Source organism: Pseudoliparis swirei, chromosome 20 (assembly GCF_029220125.1).
Source record: "Pseudoliparis swirei isolate HS2019 ecotype Mariana Trench chromosome 20, NWPU_hadal_v1, whole genome shotgun sequence".
NCBI lineage: Eukaryota > Metazoa > Chordata > Actinopteri > Perciformes > Liparidae > Pseudoliparis > Pseudoliparis swirei.
Window position 1 is genome coordinate 27,017,172 of NC_079407.1, and position 23,336 is coordinate 27,040,507.

Sequence of the window (23,336 nt, forward strand, 5' to 3'; positions counted from 1 at the left end):
AAGTCGAAGTGCCATTGCTTTTTAATACAGAAATAAATAAGACATTTATCCTGTGGTACAATTTGTAATTTACTTTCTACTAAAGGAAAATAAGTAGTGTTATCTACGATCTTATCAAGGAACGTAAAGGCACCATGAACCCGACAGTGGGCTATTTAATAACGGTTCTAACAATAAGACAGTCATTCTTAAAATTACAAAAATATAATGTAGACAGGTCGACGTGTCATCGCTTTTTAATACAAGAATACATAAGACATGTATACTGTCGTACAATTTGTAATTTCCTTTCTACTAAAAGCAAGCAAAGTAGTGTAATTTACGATCTTCACAAGAAACCTGAAGGCACCATGAGCCCAAAAGAAGGTCAGAAGTTGCTTCTTTCTTTCAAAACACACTTTTGGCTTTTTATAATGTCATTCTTACAAATACATTTCTTTTTAATACAGAAAAATAAGTATAAAAAGGACATTTATACCAACATTATTTTATGATAACATCAACAATACATGCAGTAACTATGGGGCTCAAACCGGTGTTGATTTTTTTTTCTCTCACAGAAATGAAACTGAGGTCATCTTCATCATCTTCATCATAGTTCCTGAAACTGAAACTAAAAGCGGCTGCAGTTTCCCCAGAAGTGGAAACCATTTCATATTCCAATGTACACAACTAGAACGGGCACTCGGTAGAGCGCATACCTTCGCATATCACAAGATTGGGCATTGAATTATGAACATGTTGGCATTAGTTGCATGCCAATTGGATAAAAATTGACCGCGCTATGGTAAAAAGAAGATTTTGACCTTTTCATGACCTTGACCTTGACCTTTGACCCGATCGATCCCAAAATCTAATCAAATGGTCCCCGGATAATAACCAATCATCCCACCAAATTTCATGCGATTCGGTTAAATACTTTTTGAGTTATGCGAGTAACACGCATACAAATAAATAAATGGCGATCAAAACATAACCTTCAGCATTTTCAATACGAAGGTAACAACGCACACTAATGAATCTGTATTTTGAAAACTCAGTCCAGCAACCTTAAGGCCATATGACATTGGCGGTTTCTCGCGGCAACCGCCTGAGCGCTCCTCCGTCACAGGGGCGTCGCTTCGACCGGCGGCTCGGATTCTCTCCGCGCCCGTCGGACTCCCCGTCGACCGCCGCGGCGTCCGAGATAGAAAACGCGCCCACCGACCCGTCGTCGAATCCCACGAACACGCGGCGCCGCTCGCAGACGACCAACGCCGACGGATTCTTCGGCAGACGGGCGCGTCCTATCGTTTCCCCGTCTGCCAGTCGTACGACTGCGAGGACGGGCCTCGGGTGACGGAGGTCGTCCTCCTGCGTGGTGCTGGTGGTGCTGCTGGTGCTGGTGGTGTATATGTAGGCAGCGTAGCATCCAGTTTTATCCAAACAAGCCTTTACGACCGGCCCCTCCGCCTTGAGGGAGCAGAGTCTGACCCGAGACAAGTCCAGGAGGTTGATGACCTCGCCGTCGGCGGACAGCAGGGCGAAGCTCCCGTCCTCCGTCGCCTGGAAGTCCCGCGGCCGACAGCGGAACCGATACGGCAGCCGGAAGTGCCGACACAGCGTCTCCTCCGCCACCTTCCAGGTGAACACCGCGCCCGAGGCGGCCATCACCACCGCGAAGTCGGGGTGACCCGAGAGGGCGCGGAAGGCGACGACGCGCTCCGAGCCGCCGGCGCGGGAGAACCGCTTGTCGACGGCGCCCGACCACAAGCTGGCGGCCAGCAGGTCTCCCCGGCGCAGGCCGAGGAGGAAGGTGCTCGCCGGCGACACCTCGGCGTCCGAGAGGCGAGCGCGGATGACGCACACGACGCTCCCGTGCTCCAGCTTCCACACGCGGGACGACCCTCGCTCCGAAATGGTGACCCCGACGTTCCCGTTGGGGGCGATGAGGACGTCCGCCGCTCCGCCGCCGCCGCTCACGCGCAGGACGTTCCGCCCGGTGTCCGTCCGCCAGACGTACACCTCCCCCGCCGAGAGCGTCACGAGGCGAACGCCGTCCGGAGAGAGGCGGAGCCTCCCCACGGGGGCGTCGTGCAGGAAGTTATCCCGCGGGAGCCCCGTGTCCCAACTCCACCTCCACACCGCCTCGGACCCGTCGGAGGTGTAGAAGCACGCCCCCGATCGGTCGACCGCCACTTCTGTCACGCCGCGCCCCATCTTCGGAGCCGCCGCCGCCGCGGCGATCATCCCGGAGTCCCACGCCGTCAGGCGGCCGTCGCCGGCGACGCAGACGACGCCCGAGGCCGTCGTGAGGAGCGCCCGGGGACGCTCGTGCGTCTCCAAGGAGAGGACGCACTCCCCCGTGCCGAGGCGCCACGCCAAGACGAAGGGGCGGGCGTCCAGCAACGCCAGGAAGAGGCGGCCCTGTTGGCAGAGCGCCGCCTGAACGAAGGCCCGCCCCCGAGGAACCAGGAACCGGTCCCGCGGCTCCCAGTCGCGCGTGTCCCACAATGCAACTTGGTGAGATCGACACACCAATAAAATGCCGATTTCACGCGAGTAATCGATATTCTGGACGCCGTCGCGGTCGCCTCCGACGGAGCTCTCTCTGACGAGTCTCGGCGGGGTCGTCTTGGACGCCACGTCCCACACGCTGACACTTCCCGTCCCGTCAACGCACGCCAGCTCCCGCTCGTCTTCGCGCAGCAGCATCCACGTGATCGCGCTGCGGCTGGCGGTCGAGGAAGCGCCGAGGAAGCCGCCGGTGTCGGTGTCGAACGCGGTCAGCGCGCCTCCCTCCAGCCCGCAGTACAGGTAGCCACCACCAGAGGAGCAAACCGCGCCGGTCACGCGGCCGCGACACTGGAAACGAGCCGACGTCTCGTCGGAGACGTCGAACGAGCTCACGGAGCTCTCTCCCGCCCGCCACACGAAGACCTTCTCCCGACACGCCGCGAACCCCTCGACTCGGTTCGCCGTTTCCCGGCTCGCCTCGTCCTCGATGACCCGCAGGAACATCTCTGGGCGCGTCACGTCCCACAGGAGGAGCTCGCCGCGCCGCGTGGAGAACAACACGAAGCGCCCGCTGCTCTTCACTCCCGTGAACGTCGTCTCCTCCTTCGCCACCGGCCGGACGGCGTGGCGGCCGAAGCCTTTCCAAACCCGAGCCGAGCCGTCGTCCATGACCTCCGCGACGATCCCGCACTCGGTCGCGGCCGCCTCTCGCACCGAGGCGCCCTCGGCTTCGTCGCGCGGCGAGCGTCGGACGGAGGGGACCGACGAGGGGGCGGGGCAAAGCGAGACTCCCAATCCGCTTCCCGCCCTCCTCCGCTCTTCTCCGATCTCTCGGACGTAACCTTCGAGCTCGGGGAAGACCTCCAGGTACGGCAGGAGGCCCGTCTCCATCGCGGACGGCAGGTGCAGCGGCGAGCTCTGAACACGGGACCTCAGCACGCTCGCCAGCAGGGCTTTTTCCCTGGGGAAACAGAAGTGGCACGCCCCCTCGTCGCCCTCCAACGCGGCGACCAGATCCGCCAGCAGTCCCGCTCGAACCGCGGCGCCGTGAAATGCGAAAGACATCAGGAGCCCGCGCTCCAACGCCGCCCACTGGGCGCTTTCTCGCAGGTGATGCGGCAACTCCAAGACCTTCCTGGAGTTCAACCGGCCGACCTCTCGGAAGGAGAAACCAAACGTCTGTCCGGGGGCTTCCCCCACGCCGGGGGGATCCCCGTCTTCGACGCGGACCGCGTCCTCGTTGGGTTTTGAACTTCCGCCACGAGGCGATCGGCCACCGAAATACTCCGCCATGGCCGCGTGGATCTCCCGCCTCGCCTCGCGGGCGCCCAGAAACTTCTCGACCACCACCAACTGGAAATGCCTGCTGGTCCAGAACAAGACGCGCGACCCGGCGACCGTCCTCCCGACGAGGAACCTCCTCAGATCCAACAGGAGCGTCTCCACGTCGACCTGCGTCGGGACTCTCTCGTCCGGCGCCTCGCGGGCCAGCAGGTCGGCGAGCTCGGCCTCCGTGAGCCCGGTCCGCGAGAGGGCGAGATAGGAGACGGCCCGGGCCACGAGGGCGGCGCCGTGCTTCCGCTGGAGGCGACCCAGCAGCGCCGATACGGACGAGTGGACGCCGGCCGGGAGCGACGACTCGGCGACGTCCGAATCTGATCGAGGAGAGGAAACAAAATCCTTTTGAAAACACTTTTTAAAGCATTTGAGAAAGTAACATTTTGGGCGTTGTGGGTCAGGGGTTAGCGGGATCGTCTTTCAATCAGGGGGTTGAAGGTTCAAGCCCCGCCCTAGTCGATGTGTCCTTGAGCAAGACACTTGACCCTGATTGGCTCCCTGTAGTGTCAATGATGTAACTTGTTATGAAACTCGGTCATCTTGACCCAACAGGAGGACGTTGTGTGCCCGGTGCTTTGGGTTCTTTGGGTTCTTTGGGTGCTTTGGGTTCTTTGGGTGCTTTGGGTTCTTTGGGTTCTTTGGGTTCTTTGGGTTCTTTGGGTTCTTTGGGTGCTTTGGGTGCTTTGGGTGCTTTGGGTGCTTTGGGTGCTTTGGGTGCTTTGGGTGCTTGATACTGATACTGATACTGATACAGCTTCTGTGAGGACAGCTGTATTCCATCCAGCTCCAGGGTGAGTTATAACAACGACAAACCCTGGTTCACAGCGGAGCTCAGGAAGCTAAGACTGCAGAAGGACCAGGCATTCAGGAGTGGGGACAAGGACCTGTACACAGAGTCAAAATACAGGTTTAGCAAGGCGGTGAGAGATGCTAAACGACTGTACTCTGAGAAACTGCAACAGCAGCTCTCAGCAAACGACTCTGCTTCTGTCTGGAGAGGGCTCAGGCAGATCACCAACTACAAGCCCAAATCACCCCACTCCATGAACAATGTGCTTCTGGCAGACGAGCTAAATGAGTTCTACTGCCGCTTTGAAAGACAATGGAGCAGTCCTGAGACAATCCCGCACAGCCCCATCAACAAGCCACAGACCATCAGCCCACCCTCCCCCAGCCCATCAGGGGCTCACACCTCTGGAGCACCCTCCATCAACTCAGCGACGACCCTCGCCATCCTGGAGAGACGCCAACAGGCTGTTCAAAAGCAGAACCCCCAGCAGCGGGCCCGGACTCCGCCTCCCCTCCACCCTGAAGCACTGTGCTGACCAGCTGTCTCCGGTGTTCACCGACATCTTCAACACCTCCCTGGAGACATGCCACGTTCCAGCCTGCTTCAAGGCCTCCACCATCATCCCCGTCCCCAAAAAACCCAAGATCACAGGACTCAATGACTACAGGCCCGTCGCCCTGACCTCTGTGGTCATGAAGTCCTTTGAACGCTTGGTCCTGTCACACCTTAAGACCATCACCGACCCACTCCTGGACCCCCTGCAGTTCGCCTACAGAGCCAACAGGTCTGTAGACGATGCAGTCAACATGGCCCTTCACTACATCCTCCAGCATCTGGACTCCCCAGGAACCTACGCCAGGATCCTGTTTGTGGACTTCAGCTCTGCTTTCAATTCCATCATCCCGTCCCTGCTGCAGGACAAGCTCTCCCAGCTGCACGTGCCCGACTCCACCTGCAGGTGGATCACAGACTTCCTGACCGACAGGAAGCAGCACGTGAGGCTGGGGAAACACGTCTCAGGCTCCCGGACCACCAGCACGGGTTCCCCCCAAGGCTGTGTTCTCTCCCTCTGCTGTTCTCCCTGTACACCAACAGCTGCACCTCCAGTCACCAGTCCGTCAAGCTCCTAAAGTTCATGGATGACACCACCCTCATTGGGCTCATCTCGTGGGGACGAGACCGTCTGCAGGTGGGTGACTGACCTTCTGGTGACCTGGTGCAGCCAAGACAACGTGGAGCTCAACGCCTAAAGACAGTGGAGATGGTTGTGGATTTCAGGAGGAATGCAGCCCCACCCCCCCTCTCATCCTGTGGGACTCCCCCGTCGACGCTGTGGAGTCCTTCCGCTTCCTGGGCTCCATCATCACCCAGGACCTCAAGTGGGAGCTGAACATCGGCTCCATCACCAAGAAGGCCCAGCAGAGGATGTTCTTCCTGAGGCAGCTGAGGAAATTCAACCTGCCAGGGAGAATGATGGTACAATTCTACACGGCCATCGTTGAGTCCATCATCTGCTCCTCCATCACCGCCTGGCACCCTGCAGCCACAGCCAAAGACAAGCGCAGGCTGCAGAGCATCATCCGCCGGCCGAGAGGGTTATCGGCTGCAATCTGCCTTCCCTCCAGGTCCTGTTCACTTCCAGGTCACTGAAGCGGGCCAGAAAGATTGTCGCTGACCCTCCCACCCTGGACACTCCTGTTCGAGTCCCTCCCTCGGGAGGAGGCTGCGGTCCATCATGACAAAGACCACCCGCCACACCAAAAGCTTTTTCCCGTCGGCAGTCGGGCTCATCAATGGAACCCGGACTGACTGACTGTCACCCCAGGACTACCACCTCTTCTTCCACTTTCCTCTGTCCTCGTTCTTCCCGCTCCTTCCTCTTCCTCCTCCTCCCTCTTCCTCCCACTCCTCCTCCTTCTTCTTCCCTCCTCCACACACGTCACTTTAACATGCACTTTAACTTGAGGCCTCCTCCACACACATGCCACTTTATTTGCATGCACTTTAACTTAAACACACGCCACGCGTAACATACACTTTTAACTAAAACACACCACTTGAAGCACACACCCAAACACTTTCACATTACTTGTTGTCTTTCTGTCGTGTTGATTGTTGTTTGTTTGTCATGTCCAAATGTTGCACCTTCCACCAAAAAAAATTTCTCGTTTGTGTAAACATTCCTGGCAATAAAACTGTTTCTGATTCTGATTCTGATTCTGATTTGGGTGCTTTGGGTTCTTTGGGTTCTTTGGGTTCTTTGGGTGCTTTGGGTGCTTTGGGTTCTTTGGGTTCTTTGGGTTCTTTGGGTGCTTTGGGTGCTTTGGGTGCTTTGGGTTCTTTGGGTTCTTTGGGTTCTTTGGGTGCTTTGGGTGCTTTGGGTGCTTTGGGTTCTTTGGGTGCTTTGGGTTCTTTGGGTTCTTTGGGTGCTTTAGGTGCTTTGGGTGCTTTGGGTTCTTTGGGTTCTTTGGGTTCTTTGGGTGCTTTGGGTTCTTTGGGTTCTTTGGGTGCTTTGGGTGCTTTGGGTGCTTTGGGTTCTTTGGGTGCTTTGGGTCGGCTCGGTCAAGAGGAACACAAGAACACAACGTGTGTGGGAAGCAGGAGGTTCTGGTCACCGAATCCAACAACTGATCTCATTGGGTAAAGGTCTTGATGGGAGGGGCTAAAGTTATACTACAAATATATGATAAATATACTAGAAAGATGAATAGATAGACGATAGATGAATAGATGATAAAAGCGCCTGCTAAATGACATGTAATGTAATGAATAGATGAATAGATGAATAGACGATAGATGAATAGATGAGTAGATGACTAGATGAGTAGATGATAGAAAACAGAAGAAGCTTCAGCCTCTTTCCTCTCGCCGTACCTGAGCGCCACCGCTCGGCGTGGAGGTGCAGCAGTCGAGCGTAGAGCGCGAGGCGACAGGAAGTCAGCGCCCGGTTGAGCAGCGCCTGCTGGCCCGACGTCACCGTCCTCCCCGAGCCGCGCAGCAGCGCCGCCAACATGTCGGCGCGCCGCTTCCCGTCCGCCGAGCCCATCCCGACGCGCACGCACGGGACGGGAAGGACCGGCGTGACGCCGGAGGAGAGGATGAGCTTGAGGCCTCGGGGGAGGGGAGACGGGACGGTCTCCAGGACGGGAGCCGCCACGTCTCGCTCCACCTGGTCCAGGCCGTCCAGGATCAGAACCAGAGGCCTTTGGGTCGAGGGCGCGGAGGTGAAGAGGGACGAGAGGCGCGCCTTCAGCTCCGGCAGACGGAGGTCGAAGTCTCCGAGGTGATTCTGCTCGGGGGAAGATCCACCGCCATACCCAACGGCGATTCGACGACACAGGCTGGACAACAGGCGCCTCGGGGAACGGTCGGTCGACAGGTTGCAGAAATAAATGATCACCACGGGATCACAGGCCGGGAGCCAAGACTTCACCTGCAGAGACAGAACTCTTCTTCACATGCTGTGGGGTATCGCTGCGTCACGATCTGAACGCCTCGTCTGTTCATCCACACGAGTCATAATTATATTGATAAAGCGACAAAGTGCCAGACACACTTTTCTTTCACTCTATATTAAAGATTTTTCCAGTCTCTTTATATATATATATATAATATATATAATAAATATAATATATATATAATATATATTATGTATAATAAATATATATCATGAAATAATTAATTCATTATAAAAATAGTTATAAAGGTATTTGTATATTATTTTTTATATAATGACTTAAATTATTATAAAAATAGTTACAAAGACATTTCACATGTCACTAAATATGTGGCTTATTGTTTCCACTGTTATATATATATATATTTATTATAATATATATATATATATTATATATATTATATAATAAATGTTATATATATATTATATTAGATATTATTATATATAATAAATATATATAATGACTTAAATAATGAATTATAAAAATAGTTGCAAAGGCATTTCACATGTCACTAAATATGTGATGGCTTTCATGGCGTATTGTTTCCACTGTTAAGTACTTCGAGCAAAAAACGGTACATTTAATTTACAAATAAGAAAATTAATACAGATGTTGCTGCTGCTTGCTATTTTATTTTTTTATAAAAAAGAAAAATGTGTTTGTAGCAATTATGATATTGTTTGGGTTTTAAAGGGACTGAACATCTTACTTGTTGAGCACAATGTGCAAGCAGTACAGTCTTCCCCGTGCACGGTCCTCCGGTCACCACTAGAGGGCGCTGTTGTCCACTCTGCTCCACAAAGGCTCTGACCTGCAGCAAAGAAAAGGAAAGAGTTGGAAAATGAAAATGTGGGACACGACACAGGGAACAGATCCCCCAAAGCATCCACACAGTGACAATTAACTATTAAAAAGTGTTATTATAATTTGATAACTTTGTTTTAATCTTCCTTCGTTCTTAATCCTCCAGCCTGACCTCCTCCTCCTCTGGCCGTGTGATGTCATAAAGTCGTGACAGGATGCCGCACAGCTCCTCCCGAGGGCCTTCGCCGCCTCCCGGGGAGACGCCGCCGCCGTCGATCATCCGCAGCAGGTCCGAGCGCACCTGGCGGCGCAGGGCCTCGGCGTAGCCGCGCCGCCGCGCCGCCGTGTAACCGTGGCGACGGTCGCACGCGGTCGTCGTGACGTAGACGAGAAGCCGGGAGGAAGCGGCGAGACCCGGGAGGAAGTCGTCACAGAGCGAGGACAGCAGCCGAGAGTCGGTGGGCGAGAGGTCAAAGGTCGGGGCCTGGACATACAGGATGTGGGAGAAGAAGAAAAAGAGTCTTTAAGTCACTTTTTATCTATTTCTATTAGGCTACAATACTAATAAATAATAATAACTCCTCAAACCTTCATGTGTGAGAGATATTTTAAGTATCTCTCCGTCTGGAACTATGACATCATCTTTAAACTTTGTTAAAGGAGGCATGACTCACACTGTGCTGCTCATGTCAGCTTTACGTGAATTTAAATTATTGATGTCTTTGATACTTATCGTAGTTTTAAGAGGTTATTTTATTAGCTATAGAATTAATTAACATGTAACTGCTTGTGATCTTGATCTGAACATCTATTAGAAGCTCGGCTTCTGGGAAGACAGAACTAAACGTTGTTTTTATATCTCACATGTTCAACTACTAAATGTTTCCTTTCCAAAAACTAAGCAAAAACAACGTGAAATATGTCCCAACGATCCGCAGTATAAATGATTATTGATTAATGATCAATGATCCTCGGTCATCGATGGCGTCTCTTGCCTTCTTCTCTCTCTCTCCTTGTGCGTCAACGACCCTGTGGACGTAAACCAGGCAGCGTCCGATGATGTCATCGGGAGGACGGTCGATGACGTCATCAGGAGGAGGATCGTCCAGAGCGAATCTCAGATCTGCGTCGAGGACTGAAGAGAAACAGCAACGCACTTAATTAAACCTCAACATCAACCACACACACACAGATCTACACACAGTCACACACAGATATATATACACAAACACACACAGCCACATACAGATATATGTACACACACATATATATATATATATATATACACAAACAGCCACACACCTGAACGTTAGAAACACACACACACACACACACCTGATCGGTAGAAGCTCTGGGCTCTCTCTGGGCTCATGACACCGGCCTGCACACACAGACTCACAGAGGTCTGAAACATCTTCCTCAGCTCCTCTTCTTCAGCCTCTTCTTCCTCCTCCTCTTCCTCCTCCTCCTGCTCAACATTTCCAGCAAAAATAAGTGTCTCTTATTATTTATTTCCTCGTAAAACCATATTAAGCCTTTATAAATACCATAAATTAATTATAAAATAAAATTTCCCATAAACGCTAATCAGTCAGTACTTTTTATTAATTTTATATATTTAGAAAGGCTTAATAAGAAAATAAATACTCAGACACTTTTATTTGTGTGGAACATTTTATTTTATAACCCTTTTACGTTCATAAATGCTAATTTATATATATATAAATATATTTTATTTATATATTTAGAAGTGCTTAATATGGTTTTATAAGGAAATAAATACTAAGACACTTATTTCTGTGGGAAATTTCATTTAATTTTTAAATATAAAAAATAATTAAAAAATACAGACTCATTAGCTTTTATGAAGATAAAAAGCTTTTAAAAGAGTTATACAAATAAGTGTCTCTTGGTATTTATTTCCATATAAAACCTTATTAAGCCTTTATAAATACAGTTAATTAATTATAAAATAAAATTTCCCATACAAAAAAAAATGTCTCTTATTATTTATTTTATTCATAAACGCTAATCAGTCGGTACTTTTTATTAATTTTATATATTTAGAAAGGCTTAATAAGGAAATAAATACTCAGACACTTTTATTTGTGTGGGAAATTTCATTTTATTTAGAAATGTAACAACTTAATTAAAAAGTACTGACTGATTAGATTTTAGGAGTATAAAAGCTTTTAAAAGAGTTATAAAATAAAATTTCCCACAAATAAGTGTCTTAGTATTTATTTCCTTATAAAACCTTATTAAGCCTTTATAAATACAATTAATTAATTATAAAATAAAATGTCCAACAAAAATAAAAGTATCTTTGTAATTATTTCCTTATAAAACCATATTAAGCCTTTTTAAATACAATTAATATTAAGCCTTAATAAACACAATTAAATATTTATCAAATTTAATTTCCCACACAGATCAAACTGGTGTCTTAGTATTTATTTTATTCATAAACGCTAATCAGTCGGTACTTTTTAATAATTAATTCATAAAGGCTTAATATAGGTCGTCTACCTGTTGGCGGCAGGTGCGTCTGTCCCTCCGGCGGAAGGAGGGCGGGACGCGGTTCTCGTCGCGCCGGTACTCCCTCTCCAGCTCCCGGGTGCAGACGCCGGCTCGCTGGCTCTCCCGCAGCAGCAGCTGGAACTCGGCCACCTCCACCTGGGCGGGCGGGCCGGCGGCGCCGTACCGATGTCCCACCAGCGCCTGCAGCGCCCCCGCGTGGACACAGACGGTATGGCACGCATTGCTTCACGATACGAATGTGTGCGTTGGTGTTTATGGATTATTAAAGCTCAACAGGGGGCTTATTACACGGCAGTTTATGGTGAATAAACACTATAATGTTATTAATAATAATAATAATAATATATAATGTTTACGAGTAAAAAAGGTCCTGCGGAGCTGTTTCTGCATTCTGTAATCAGCTGCTGTCTCGTGTTCTCATCTGGCCAACGGCTGGGATCACTGGACTCAAATGGGTCTATCACCTACACACACATACAAAGACACACACACACACACACACAAAGACACACACACACACGGTGCAGTAACAATTGGCGACCTGGAGGCTCAGGAACATTTGATATTAATCCATCTCTCTAATTACACGTGCTCTATTAAAATAATAATGATGTAATTAGGCAAAGCACACACACATTCACAACAGCTGATAGTCTCTCTCTAAGAGAGTGTGTGTGTTCTCACCCTGACATCCAGTCCCAGGGTGTTTCTGCACTGCTCTCGGAGTTCGGGGAACACACTCTCTCTCAGAGCTCTGCGCTCCACCAGGCTGTCTACACACAGAGCATTACACACACACACACACACACACACACAGTGTGTGGTACGTACCCTCTGGGTTGGAGCACAGGTAGAGCTTCACACAGGTGTGTGTTCCTCTGGAGTTCATCAGGTTGTCGAGTTCAGGTCAAATTAAAGAAAATAAACTTTATATTTAATCATAAAAGGAGTCGTTTCTCTCTTTGCTCTGCGGCTACATTCAGGACACGGTGGGGATTTACAGTGTTACGATCACACCCACTTCTGGTGACTGGAACACACACACACAGAAAGCCATACACACACACACGCACACACTCACACAGCCAAACACACAGACACACACACACAGACAGCCACGGGCACACACTCACACACAGACAGCCACGGGCACACAAACACACACACACACACAATACACAGCCACACACACACAAACACAAACAGCCACACACACACACACACACACACACACAGGAGCATAAACATGATCACAAACATCAAAAGAAACAAAAAGAGCCCCAGAATAAATAAAATAACTTTTCAATATTTCTTTATTAATCAACATTTGTACACAATAAATACAAACTTTCTTCTTTTTTTGTACAGCCGATAATAATAATAATGATAATATGCAGAAACACTGTTTGCACCTGATCTCATTATTGTCACCGTGGCAACAGTCTGCAGCGTGTGTGTGTGTGTCGCCGCTCGATGGGAAATAAAAATAATTATATATATAATACGTAAAACCCCAAAAAACGGCTCGTAGTAAAAGATTCACTAAAAAAATTAAAAATGAAAAATAACTCAAAGTGGAAACTGAGCAAAAAAAAAGACAAAGTTTTACATTTAATATTTCATAGCCTGATTGTTCTCGGTGCTACGGACAAAAACAACTTCAGAATAAGTTTGTTACGTGTTCCGGTGTTTGTCAGGAATTAAATTTAAATGTGGATTTAAAACTCTCTCTCTCTCTCTCTCCATTCATAAACATCCTTCCTTTGATCATTTATAAAACAAACAAACACCTTTTACACATTTCATCATTTAAAAGTATCTCTTCATCTCTTCGGAAGAGAAATAAAAAAATCTAAAAAGAGGAAATGAATCCGTCACACTGAAATAAAGAATCACTACAGAATCAGAATGAAAAGAATAACTCTGGATTTGTGTATTAAACTCTGTATTCTCTCCATTCTGATGCTAAAGTTCTACGGTATAAATAAAAGTGCTACGCTGCCCTTTAGGCAGAGTTCAAAGACTTAAAGGGAACTCGGGATTTATTTACTTTAAATAAAAGTTAAAAAACACGACAGAATTCACTTGAATGTCATTTGCTAGTTTTCAATGTATTTGTTTTATAGATCTTGAGTATACGGATAATATCAAATTGAAACATTAAAAAAAAGTAGTTTTCCTCTTCTGTATTAAAATAAAAAGCATAAAAATAAAAAATAATACCGTCAAATGTTTCTCAACCAAACAAAAATCTAAAAGTGAGATATTGATCTTTAGGGATGAAAGCTTTACAGTTAATAATAAAACTCTTAACCCCCCCAAAGAAATGCAGTGTCTATATTATCTCAAATAAAAATCTTTGTTGTCGCCACATAGTGAATACCAACGATGCCGGTGCCCCTGAACGCACCGCCTGTGTCCTCTCTGAGACGAGCACACGGAGAATATGGAGAGAATATTGAAATGTGTGCGTTATATGACGCAACTGTGTGTGAGACGTTGGAGAAAAGAAAGGAACAGCGGGAAGTGAGGTGGAGAAAGGAGGATCCAGCCTCCATTTTCTCTCTCTTCTCTCCTCCCTTCTTCTTCCTCCATCTCTCCCGTCATTCCGTATTTACAATGCCCTTTTTTTCTCCGGTATTTACGATGAGGATTTAAAAACTCCTGCGACACGGTCGGACACATCGGTACTCCGATGAGACCGCGTGCGTGGCGTTCCCATGACGACAGTAATGTACTGTACTAATACACATTGAACACGCATGACGATGAGTTTACAGACGGCGCCCGGCTCCTCCGTTTGCTCTGAACCTCAAATCATAAGAATCGTGACGCGTTTGGCAAGTGTTATACTGATTGGAAAATCAAATGTTTTTTAACGGAGCCCCGACATTCAGAATGTGTAAAAAGACGTCAGATGAGTCCAAAAATGTATTTAAATAAACTTTGTATTTAGCACACAAATACTTATGCATCTACACTACCGTTCAAAAGTTTGGGGTCACGTAGAAATGTCCTTATTTTTCAAAGTAAAGCACTGTTTTTATCAATGAAGATAACATTAAATGAATTATAAATATATGTTGCTAATGTGTAAATGTCTATTCTCTGGTGTGTAATGAAGTCTCTACAGAGGTGTGTAGAGGCCCATCTCCAGTGTTCTAGTGGTACATTGTGTTATCACCTTAGAAGACTAGCGGAGGGGTAGAAAACCCTTTTATGTGAGCGCAGCTGAAAACAGTTATGAAGTCTCTACAGAGGTGTGTAGAGGCCCATCTCCAGTGTTCTAATGGTACTTTGTGTTATCACCTTAGAAGACTAGCGGAGGGGTAGAAAACCCTTTTATGTGAGCGCAGCTGAAAACAGTTATGCTGGTGAGAGAAGCGATAAAACTGGCCTTCCTTTGAGCCACAAGAAGAACTACATTAATATTTACAATCAGAATCATTATTTATAACCTCGTCAACATCTTGACTATATTTTATATTCCTTTTGAAATTCATTTGATAAATAAAAGTGAGTTTTCATGGAAAACACCAGATTGTCTTGGTGACTTTAAACTTTTGAACGGTAGAATATATGAAAATAAACTGAATTTAACTGATTTTAATCTGTTTTGGGGGCATTAAATCCACCAGCTGCTCCTCGTGTTGACCACCAACACACCGCCGAGGCTCCGCCTGACCGCTCGGTGTATGAAGGCTTGGAACTGGAGCTTTAGCACGTTAGCCGGCGAGCTACATGCTATCGAGACCCACGTCTATCTTCATGACATGTTCATCCTTTAAGTGCAGCTCTCTTTTCTTAAATCTTGGTTTTTATTCCGTCATCCTCAATTTCTTTTTTTAGATATTAGATTTATAGAGAATCTTTATGTCTTTTCTCAAAAATGTCAAAGTAATCAATTCCAAGCTACCTAGCGTTGTTAGCGTTTAGCTAAATCTTTACGCAGACATTTTTACTTACATTTTCTCATTTAAAATAAATAATTGTATAATAATAATAAATAATCTATTTTTTTAAATTGCTCAATTAAATCAATGTTAATTTTGAAAAAAAAGTATATTTTTTGTAAGCTGTTCTTGTACATCACTGTACAAGTTTAAATATATTATATATTTATTTATTTACGTATATTTTACGCATTCACCAATGTCAACATTACATTATTTAACAAAGGTGGAAAAAAGTAAAATGTTCCACTTTTTTAATGTGACAACGTAAACAATTCCATCAAGAGTGACGTAGGAGTTCACACGGCGGCCACACGGCGGCATCACGGCGGTATGCTAACGTCACCGGGATGATTAACATGAGATTCAGCTAGGTAGCTAAAAGGATCGTGCTAAGTGTTGCTAAGCTAACAGGCCAAACTGCACGCTTTCAAAATAAAAGCTTTATTCCCCTCATTCTTAGATTTAGGAAAACAAGAAAAGAAAAGAAACGATTTGTGTGTAGCGTTGTGCACTTTGAGTATTACATGTTCGACTCGTCCTCGACGCATATCTTATATATCTTTACTACATTTTGTTGTTTTCGGGGCTCCGTTCACCATCCGCACGTTGCTTTATCTCTGTGGTCTTCCTGTACAGAGGGACCAAACCGACCATGACTTCAAGTAGGCGTTAACAAGATAAAAGAAAACTTGCCAAACCCATCATTACATTTCCCCTCATGCCCCCCCCCCCCTCTTAACATTCTGCCTCCTCTTCCTCCTCTTCCTCACGCTCTGGTTTTCTTTAAAAGTCTTAAGGCAAGAATGGACGGACGGGTCGAGGGTAGAGAGGGAAGCTAATACGGAGATTATTCAAATGGATACGCTGCCTCCATCCCCTCCTCCTCCTCCTCCTCCTCCATCCCCTCCTCCATCCTCTCCTCCTCAACTTGAGGAGGAGGAACGGATGTGGAGGCCGCGGTGCCGTCGGGTTTTATTCCACGTCCCTTCTGTTGGGCTGACCTCGCTTTAGTTTCTTACTGCCCGTCACACCAGTGTGATCTCCACCTCCTCCGTCTTGTCGCTCTTCTCCTGCGGCCGCCGGGGGTGGTGCTGTTTGGGTGGAGGAGGAGCGGCTCGCACCTGCAGCAGAGGAGGAAAACATCACGACGTCATGTGTGATTATTGCTTTTCCAAAGCAATACAAACATTGATGGGAAAGTATAAACTCCATAACGACATCCTTGAAGAAGTTGTGTACTGACGGGTCGTAGTTTCCCCGAGCCGCCGCCGCCGCCTTCAGGGGTGAAGCGCAGCGGCTGCTGAAATCCTGGAGACACCGGACTCTTTCTAGAGCTTTGATCTACGAGAGAAAAGAAGAAGAGAAGAGAAGGAAAGAAGAGAAGAAGAGAAAAGAAGAGAAGAGAGACATTTATAGTAAAGCTCACAGTAAAAAGACACAATCACCTCTTCTATATGTGTGTGTCTGTATCTGGGTGTCTGTGTGTTTGTGTGTGTTTGTATGTGTCTGTGTCTCTGTGTGTGTGTGTGTGTGTGTGTATGTCTGTATGTCCGTGTGTATGTGTGAGTGACTGTGTCTTTGTATGTGTGTGTGTCTCTGTGTGTGTGTGTATTTATGTGTGTGTATTTATATGTGTGTGTGTATTTATGTGTCTGTCTGTATATGTAAGTGTATTTATATGTGTGTGTGTCTCTGTGTGTGTGTGTGTATTTATGTGTGTGTATTTATATGTGTGTATTTATGTGTGTGTGTATTTATCTGTGTGTATTTATGTGTGTGTATTTATATGTGTGTGTATTTATGTGTGTGTATTTATCTGTGTGTATTTATGTGTGTGTATTTATATGTGTGTGTGTGTATTTATGTGTCTGTCTGTATATATAAGTGTATTTATATGTGTGTGTATTTCTGTGTGTGTGTGTGTGTATTTATGTGTGTCTGTCTGTATATGTATGTATGTGTGTGTGTATTTATGTGTGTGTGTGTATTTATATGTGTGTGTGTGTCTTACTGTGAGTGGGTAGCGGTCCCTTGTGAGACGAGGCGGCGGGCGGCGGCGGCTTGTGCTCCCCGTTGAGAGCGGCGGCGGTGGAGGGCGAGCGCGGCAGCGGGGGGGGGGTGGCGGCCTCGGGGCTGGTGAAGGGGCTGATGGGAGGCTGTTTGTTCAGCGGGAGGTGAGGCAGAGAACACGGAAACTTCAGGGACGGAGAGATCTGGAGGAGGAGCGACGACAGGGAGGGAGGAGAATGAGCCACGCAGCACTTTTACGGGTTTCCAGGACGTAAACTAAATTTCCATGACCATATTTCTTATTTAATCTCGATGCAGACGTTTAAACTAACAATCAGAATTCCAAAGCATACGGTATAAAACCTTAAATGACTCAAATGAATGAGACAATAGTTTAGATTAAAAGAATAAACATGTATGTCTTTTCAGTGACGGTGCGTTCACTTGCAGCGGGAAAAATGCGCGTCGCGAGTAAAAGAAAGAACGTACGCCGACTTATTATTTTATGAGCGTCTTTTAAAAGCATACTTTTTTTTTTACCTCAGCGTAAATGAAAATATGAAAACATTTCGAGGACTTTTCTGAAAACCTTTACAATTATTTTAATTTTTTTTCAGGACTTTTCCAGGCCTGGAAATAACCATTTTTTAAAATTCCATTACTCTTCCAGGTTTTCCGTGAGCATACGAATCCTCTGTTAGAATATAGCTGCAAGAAAAAGAAAAGCATCCTAAAAAAACCCCTAATTAATTAACATAAGATTCTTATGTTAATTAATTATGAATTAATTGACTGAACCGGATGAGACACAAGAGGAAGAATCTGGTGGTTAATTAGTGCAAAGTTAATTAGGTACATTACAAAATGTCAGCCATAAACCAAAATGGGTGACACACGCCTGATATTTTCATAAATAAATGTACAATAGATAACAGATCAATAAAGTTATATCTTACATCGCATCGCAGTCTCAAAACATTGTGAAAAAGAGATGCATATTTAAAAAGACTCCTACCAGGAAAATTATTTTGACATATTGGGATAAATGTGTGACAGACGTAACCCCTATGATTTTATTTTCATAAGTACAATGGAGAATAGAAAACTCCCGAGTTATACGTTGTTTTCTTTTTCTTTCATTCCGTCTCTTTTTTATTGTTACCTTCGCATTGAAAATGCCGGAAGGTTATGTTTTGATCGCCGTGTATTTATTTATTTATTTATTTATTACCTTCGCATTGAAAATGCCGGAAGGTTATGTTTTGATCGCCGTGTATTTATTTATTTATTTGTATGCGTGTTATTCGCAAAACTCAAAAAGAATTGAACCGAATCGCATGAAATTTGGTGGGATGATTGTTTATTATCCGGGGACCAGTTGATTAGATTTTGGGATCGATCGGGTCAAAGGTCAAAGGTCATGAACAGGTCAAATCTTCTTGAATCACATGGAATTTGGTGGGATGATTGGTTATTATCCGGGGACCATTTGATTAGATTTTGGGATCAATCGGGTCAAAGGTCAAGGTCAAGGAAAGGTCACAATCTTTTTTTTACCGTAGCACGATACATTTTTGTCCAATTGGCATGCAACTAATGCCAAAATGTTCATAAGTCAATGCCCAAGCTTGTGATATGCGAAGGTATGCGCTCTACCGAGTGCCCATTCTAGTTTATCCTATGTTTTACTCATCTTTCTTTTTTAAATATGTCAAACCAAAATGAGCATTGCCTAAAAAAATCTGAAAGACATCTTTAAACGTCTAATTTATGCGTAGTTTCAATAAAAAAACAGCTGCTGATCACATGAACACTTTTTCTTAAAGAAATGTAAGAAAAATATCCTGTGCTTTTATTTTGAAGGTTTTAAAATTAAAATAATTTATTTTATAAAATTAGGGACATTTTCATTTTATGTGGCTCCCGACGGCTTGAAAGACATATGATCACCTTTTCTTGAAGACATTTAAGAAGAATATCCAATGCTTTTATTTTGAAGGTTTCACAATTAAATGGATTTATGTAATAATATTAGACATTTTCTCATGTACAATATTTTCTACACTCAAATAAACAACAATCAAATGCAAAGAGAGTTATTTAACAATATGTTTTAGTAGTTTATATATTTATATGTTTCAGTTAATAAATCTGAAAGACATCTGTAAATGTCTAATTTATGCGTAGTTTCAATTAAAAAATAACAGCTGCTGGCTGAATTTTGAAAATAAGGCTCCAGATGTGTTGAGAGTGAACCAGAAGGTTGCAGACTATTAAACTAAATCTTTGCTCTGGGGGTTTATTAAGAGAAGAATTTTCACATTAAAGCCGTAGATAATATAAATATACTGATTAAAACCGCCTTGATGGAACTCTGGGGGAAACCTTTCAGAAATAAGGCGGACCAAGTTTTCCACACATGAAGTAGAACTCGTCTCTTTTCCGCGCAGGAAGTAGAAGAATTTCCCTTTTTTTTAAACAATCTTCCCATCAAACCACTTTAAAGACGTGCAGAGTGGTGGTGGTGTGTTATGTGGACGAGCTTTTAGGGAGCGGCTGCTTCCTTCCTGCTGCTGGGCCGCTCTCAGGCAGCTCCAGATAAGAGCTTTTAGTTCTTAATCAGAGGACTGCGGGGACACGGAGAGCTTTGATCCAGTGTTTGTGAACTCGGCCCTGCTGGTAGAGCGACCAGCCAGAAAGAGAGGAGAGGGGGGGGGATGTCCCGATGGACTGTACTGTAAGCTCGGTATTTCGGCCCCGGGGATGGACCGATAACACAAAAATGTTTGCGACACGCTGAATATCTGAGTACGTCTCCGTGTGCAAATATATATCTCACAGGCGTCAAACAGAAGGCCCGCGGGCCGAATCCGGCCTCGCCACGTCATTTTATGTGGCTCCTGACGGCTTGAAAAGACATATGATCACCTTTTCTTAAAGGCATTTAAGAAGAATATCCTATGCTTTTATTTAGAAGGTTTCACAATTAAATGAATTTATGTTATAAAATTAGAGACATTTTCATTTTATGCGGCCCCTGACGGCTTGAAAGACATATGATCACCTTTTCTTAAAGGCATTTAAGAAAAACATCCTGTGCTTTTATTTTGAAGGTTTCAAAATTAAAACAATTTATTTTATAAAATTAGAGACATTTTCATTTTATGTGGCTCCCGACGGCTTGAAAGACATATGATCACCTTTTCTTGAAGACATTTAAGAAGAATATCCTATGCTCTTATTTTGAAGGTTTCAAAATTAAATGGATTTATTTTATAAAATTAGAGACATTTTCATTTGATGTGGCCCCCGACTGCTTTAAAGATCACCTTTTCTTAAAGACATTTAAGAAGAATATCCTATGCTTTTATTTTGAAGGTTTCAAAATTAAATGGGTTTATTTTATAAAATTAGAGACATTTTCATATGAACAACATTTCTACACTGAAATAAACAACAATAAAATGCAAAGAGAGTTATTTAACAATATGTTTTAGTAGTTTATATATTTATATGTTTCAGTTACACCGGCCCTTTAAGAGGCGGCCGTGATGCTGATGTGGCCCACGGTGAACATGAGCTCGGTGTACCTGTATGTCACCGAGCCCTCCTCCTCCTCCTCTTCCTCCTCCTCCGGTCTCTCCGTTCTCCGTGAGATCGTCCACCAGCACGGAGGGGAACACGCCCACTCGCCCGTTCAGCTCGCCCTCCCAGAAGCCGTCGTCCGTCTGCGTGTCGCGGCTCAGCAGGCGGATCACCGCGCCCTCGTGGAAGGAGAGCTCCTCGTCCGCCTGGCCCTCGTAGTCGTAGAGTGCGCGGACGAATATCACTGCAAAGAGAGAGGGATAGAGAGAGAGAAAGAGAGAGAGAGATAAGACACACAGGAGGAAGCATCATTCCTGGGTAAATGTAGTTCCATGTCTGCCTCGCCTTCATTAGCATGAAGAGAACGGGACACCCTGCTGGAGAGAGAGAGAGGAGAAGATGGCTGCAAAGAAGGAAGGTTAGGATGGCTGTCTGCAGACCATCTCAATACGAAGTGTGTGTGTGTGTGTGTGTGTGTGTGTGTGTTTGAATGCAACCAAATGCAACTTCAACCACTGGTGTTTTCGGTTCCAACATACTTGGGGAAACTCAAAACTACCTAATACCCCCGGAGCAGTATTTATTGGTTTAGTCCCTAAATCATGAGGCGCACATTAGACTTTATTTGTTATTTATTTTTATTCATGTATTAATTTGACTGTTAGATAAACAACAATTTGGGCACTTTCTGCCTACTGGCCAATTACTGGAATTAATTGAATTTCTGTATATATTGTACTTGTCTGATGTGATGACTAATACACACACACACACACATGTACACACACACACACACACACACACACACACTCACACACACGAAGTGGGTTTATTGTCTGTTTGCCTGCTGCGGTCAGGCAGGCGCCTCCGTAGTCACGCTGCAAGAACAGAGAGACTGAGACGGAGTTTCTTTCCTCAGGCCATCAGGATTGTGAACTCCGACCTCACCAGGACCCCCACATAGACCCACACAACTGCCCCTCTTAGGCACACACACACACACACACACACACACTTACTGTAAATATTGTGTTGTTTTTTATTTGTAAATAGTGTGTACTTGCCGGCAAATCACATTCCTGCTGAGCATTGCCACTTTCATTTCACTGCACACCCTGTGTGTGTATGTGACAAATAAAACATCTTGAATCTTGAATCTTGAATCTATATGTCAACAAAAAGATGAAAAACTGTAAATATCAGTTAAATTCCATGTTTACTGTGTTATGAACCTGTCAATGTTTCTAAATAAATTTTAAAAAACATTAAAAAAGAAAGAAAATTCGGGCGTGTGAAACAGGAAGTGGTATTGTTTTTAAATGATCGCCATCTTCTTGCCTTGTTGATCACTGCAGCGACATGTTCTACACGGAGAAGACGACACACACTTTGCTCTTCTAATAACACAAAACATTCTTGTTTATTCACAGCTGGATTCTTTCTGGAGCAGGAAAGAGAGAAGAGCTTCAGGAAGTTTACTGAACACTCACTGTGCGCGTCGCCGTTGACGACGCAGCCCGAGTGAAGCTCCGCCTCCGTGGAGTTGGACGAGGTGTGCGACCGCGCGTCCAGCGTGGCCAGAGACTGCAGCATGCTGAGCAGGCTGCTGGAGGTCGGGAACTGGAGGTACTTCTCTGGCACGTAGCCAACGCCGCCCGACTTGTTACGAGCCTGGAGACACAGGGTCACACACAAGGTCACACAAGGTCACACAGGGACACACGGTCACACAAGGTCACACACAAGGTCACAGGGTCACACACAGGGTCACACACAAGGTCACACACAAGGTCACAGGGTCACACACAAGGTCACACACAAGGTCACACACAGGGTCACACACAAGGTCACACAAGGTCACACAGGGGGACACACGGTCACACAAGGTCACACAAGGTCACACACAAGGTCACACACAAGGTCACAGGGTCACACACAAGGTCACACACAAGGTCACACACAAGGTCACACACAGGGTCACACACAGGGTCACACACAAGGTCACACACAAGGTCACACAGAGTCACACACAAGGTCACAGGGTCACACACAAGGTCACAGGGTCACACACAAGGTCACACACAGGGTCACACAAGGTCACACACAAGGTCACACACAGGGTCACACACAAGGTCACAGGGTCACACACAAGGTCACACACAAGGTCACAGGGTCACACACAAGGTCACACAGGGACACACACGGTCACACACAAGGTCACACACACGGTCACACAAGGTCACACAGGGTCACACACAAGGTCACACACAAGGTCACAGGGTCACACACAAGGTCACACACAAGGTCACACACAAGGTCACACACAAGGTCACAGGGTCACACACAAGGTCACACACA

General features: G+C 46.0%; 2 protein-coding genes across 7 annotated transcripts in view; both read right to left on the reverse strand.

The window, feature by feature from the left end:
• Nucleotides 1-220: 220 nt before the first annotated feature.
• LOC130211337 (NACHT and WD repeat domain-containing protein 2-like) lies at nucleotides 221-14,149 on the reverse strand. The gene is made up of 10 exons (XM_056442076.1): nucleotides 14,073-14,149; nucleotides 12,112-12,283; nucleotides 11,784-11,891; nucleotides 11,416-11,607; nucleotides 10,222-10,354; nucleotides 9,882-10,021; nucleotides 9,059-9,370; nucleotides 8,792-8,893; nucleotides 7,499-8,057; nucleotides 221-4,151 (listed from the first exon to the last, which is right to left on the reverse strand). The coding sequence occupies exons 1-10, from the start codon at nucleotides 14,147-14,149 to the stop codon at nucleotides 1,051-1,053; spliced, it is 4,896 nt and encodes a 1,631-aa protein (XP_056298051.1). The 3' UTR covers nucleotides 221-1,050.
• The window catches only part of LOC130210528 (F-BAR and double SH3 domains protein 2-like), a 62,569-nt gene continuing 51,955 nt past the window's right edge, over nucleotides 12,723-23,336 (reverse strand). For all 6 annotated transcript variants that reach the window (XM_056440913.1, XM_056440911.1, XM_056440912.1 and 3 more), the window contains 5 exons: nucleotides 22,469-22,649; nucleotides 20,984-21,222; nucleotides 17,395-17,596; nucleotides 16,627-16,724; nucleotides 12,723-16,504 (listed from right to left, as the gene is read on the reverse strand). In XM_056440913.1, coding sequence (XP_056296888.1) covers nucleotides 16,409-16,504; nucleotides 16,627-16,724; nucleotides 17,395-17,596; nucleotides 20,984-21,222; nucleotides 22,469-22,649 — 816 coding nt within the window. In that variant the 3' untranslated portion in view covers nucleotides 12,723-16,408. The remainder of the gene's footprint in view (nucleotides 16,505-16,626; nucleotides 16,725-17,394; nucleotides 17,597-20,983; nucleotides 21,223-22,468; nucleotides 22,650-23,336) is intronic.

What these genes read in the sequence shown, in the direction of transcription:
- LOC130211337 (XM_056442076.1), bottom strand. Translation starts at nt 14,149, where the DNA reads ATGGGAACGCCACGCACGCGGTCTCATCGGAGTACCGATGTGTCCGAC. An exon ending in CCCTGGGACTGGATGTCAGG is followed by an intron (nt 11,892 to 12,111) that starts GTGAGAACACAC and finishes ATGTGTGTGTAG; the next exon opens with GTGATAGACCCATTTGAGTC. An exon ending in GACGCACCTGCCGCCAACAG is followed by an intron (nt 10,355 to 11,415) that starts GTAGACGACCTA and finishes AATGTTGAGCAG; the next exon opens with GAGGAGGAGGAAGAGGAGGA.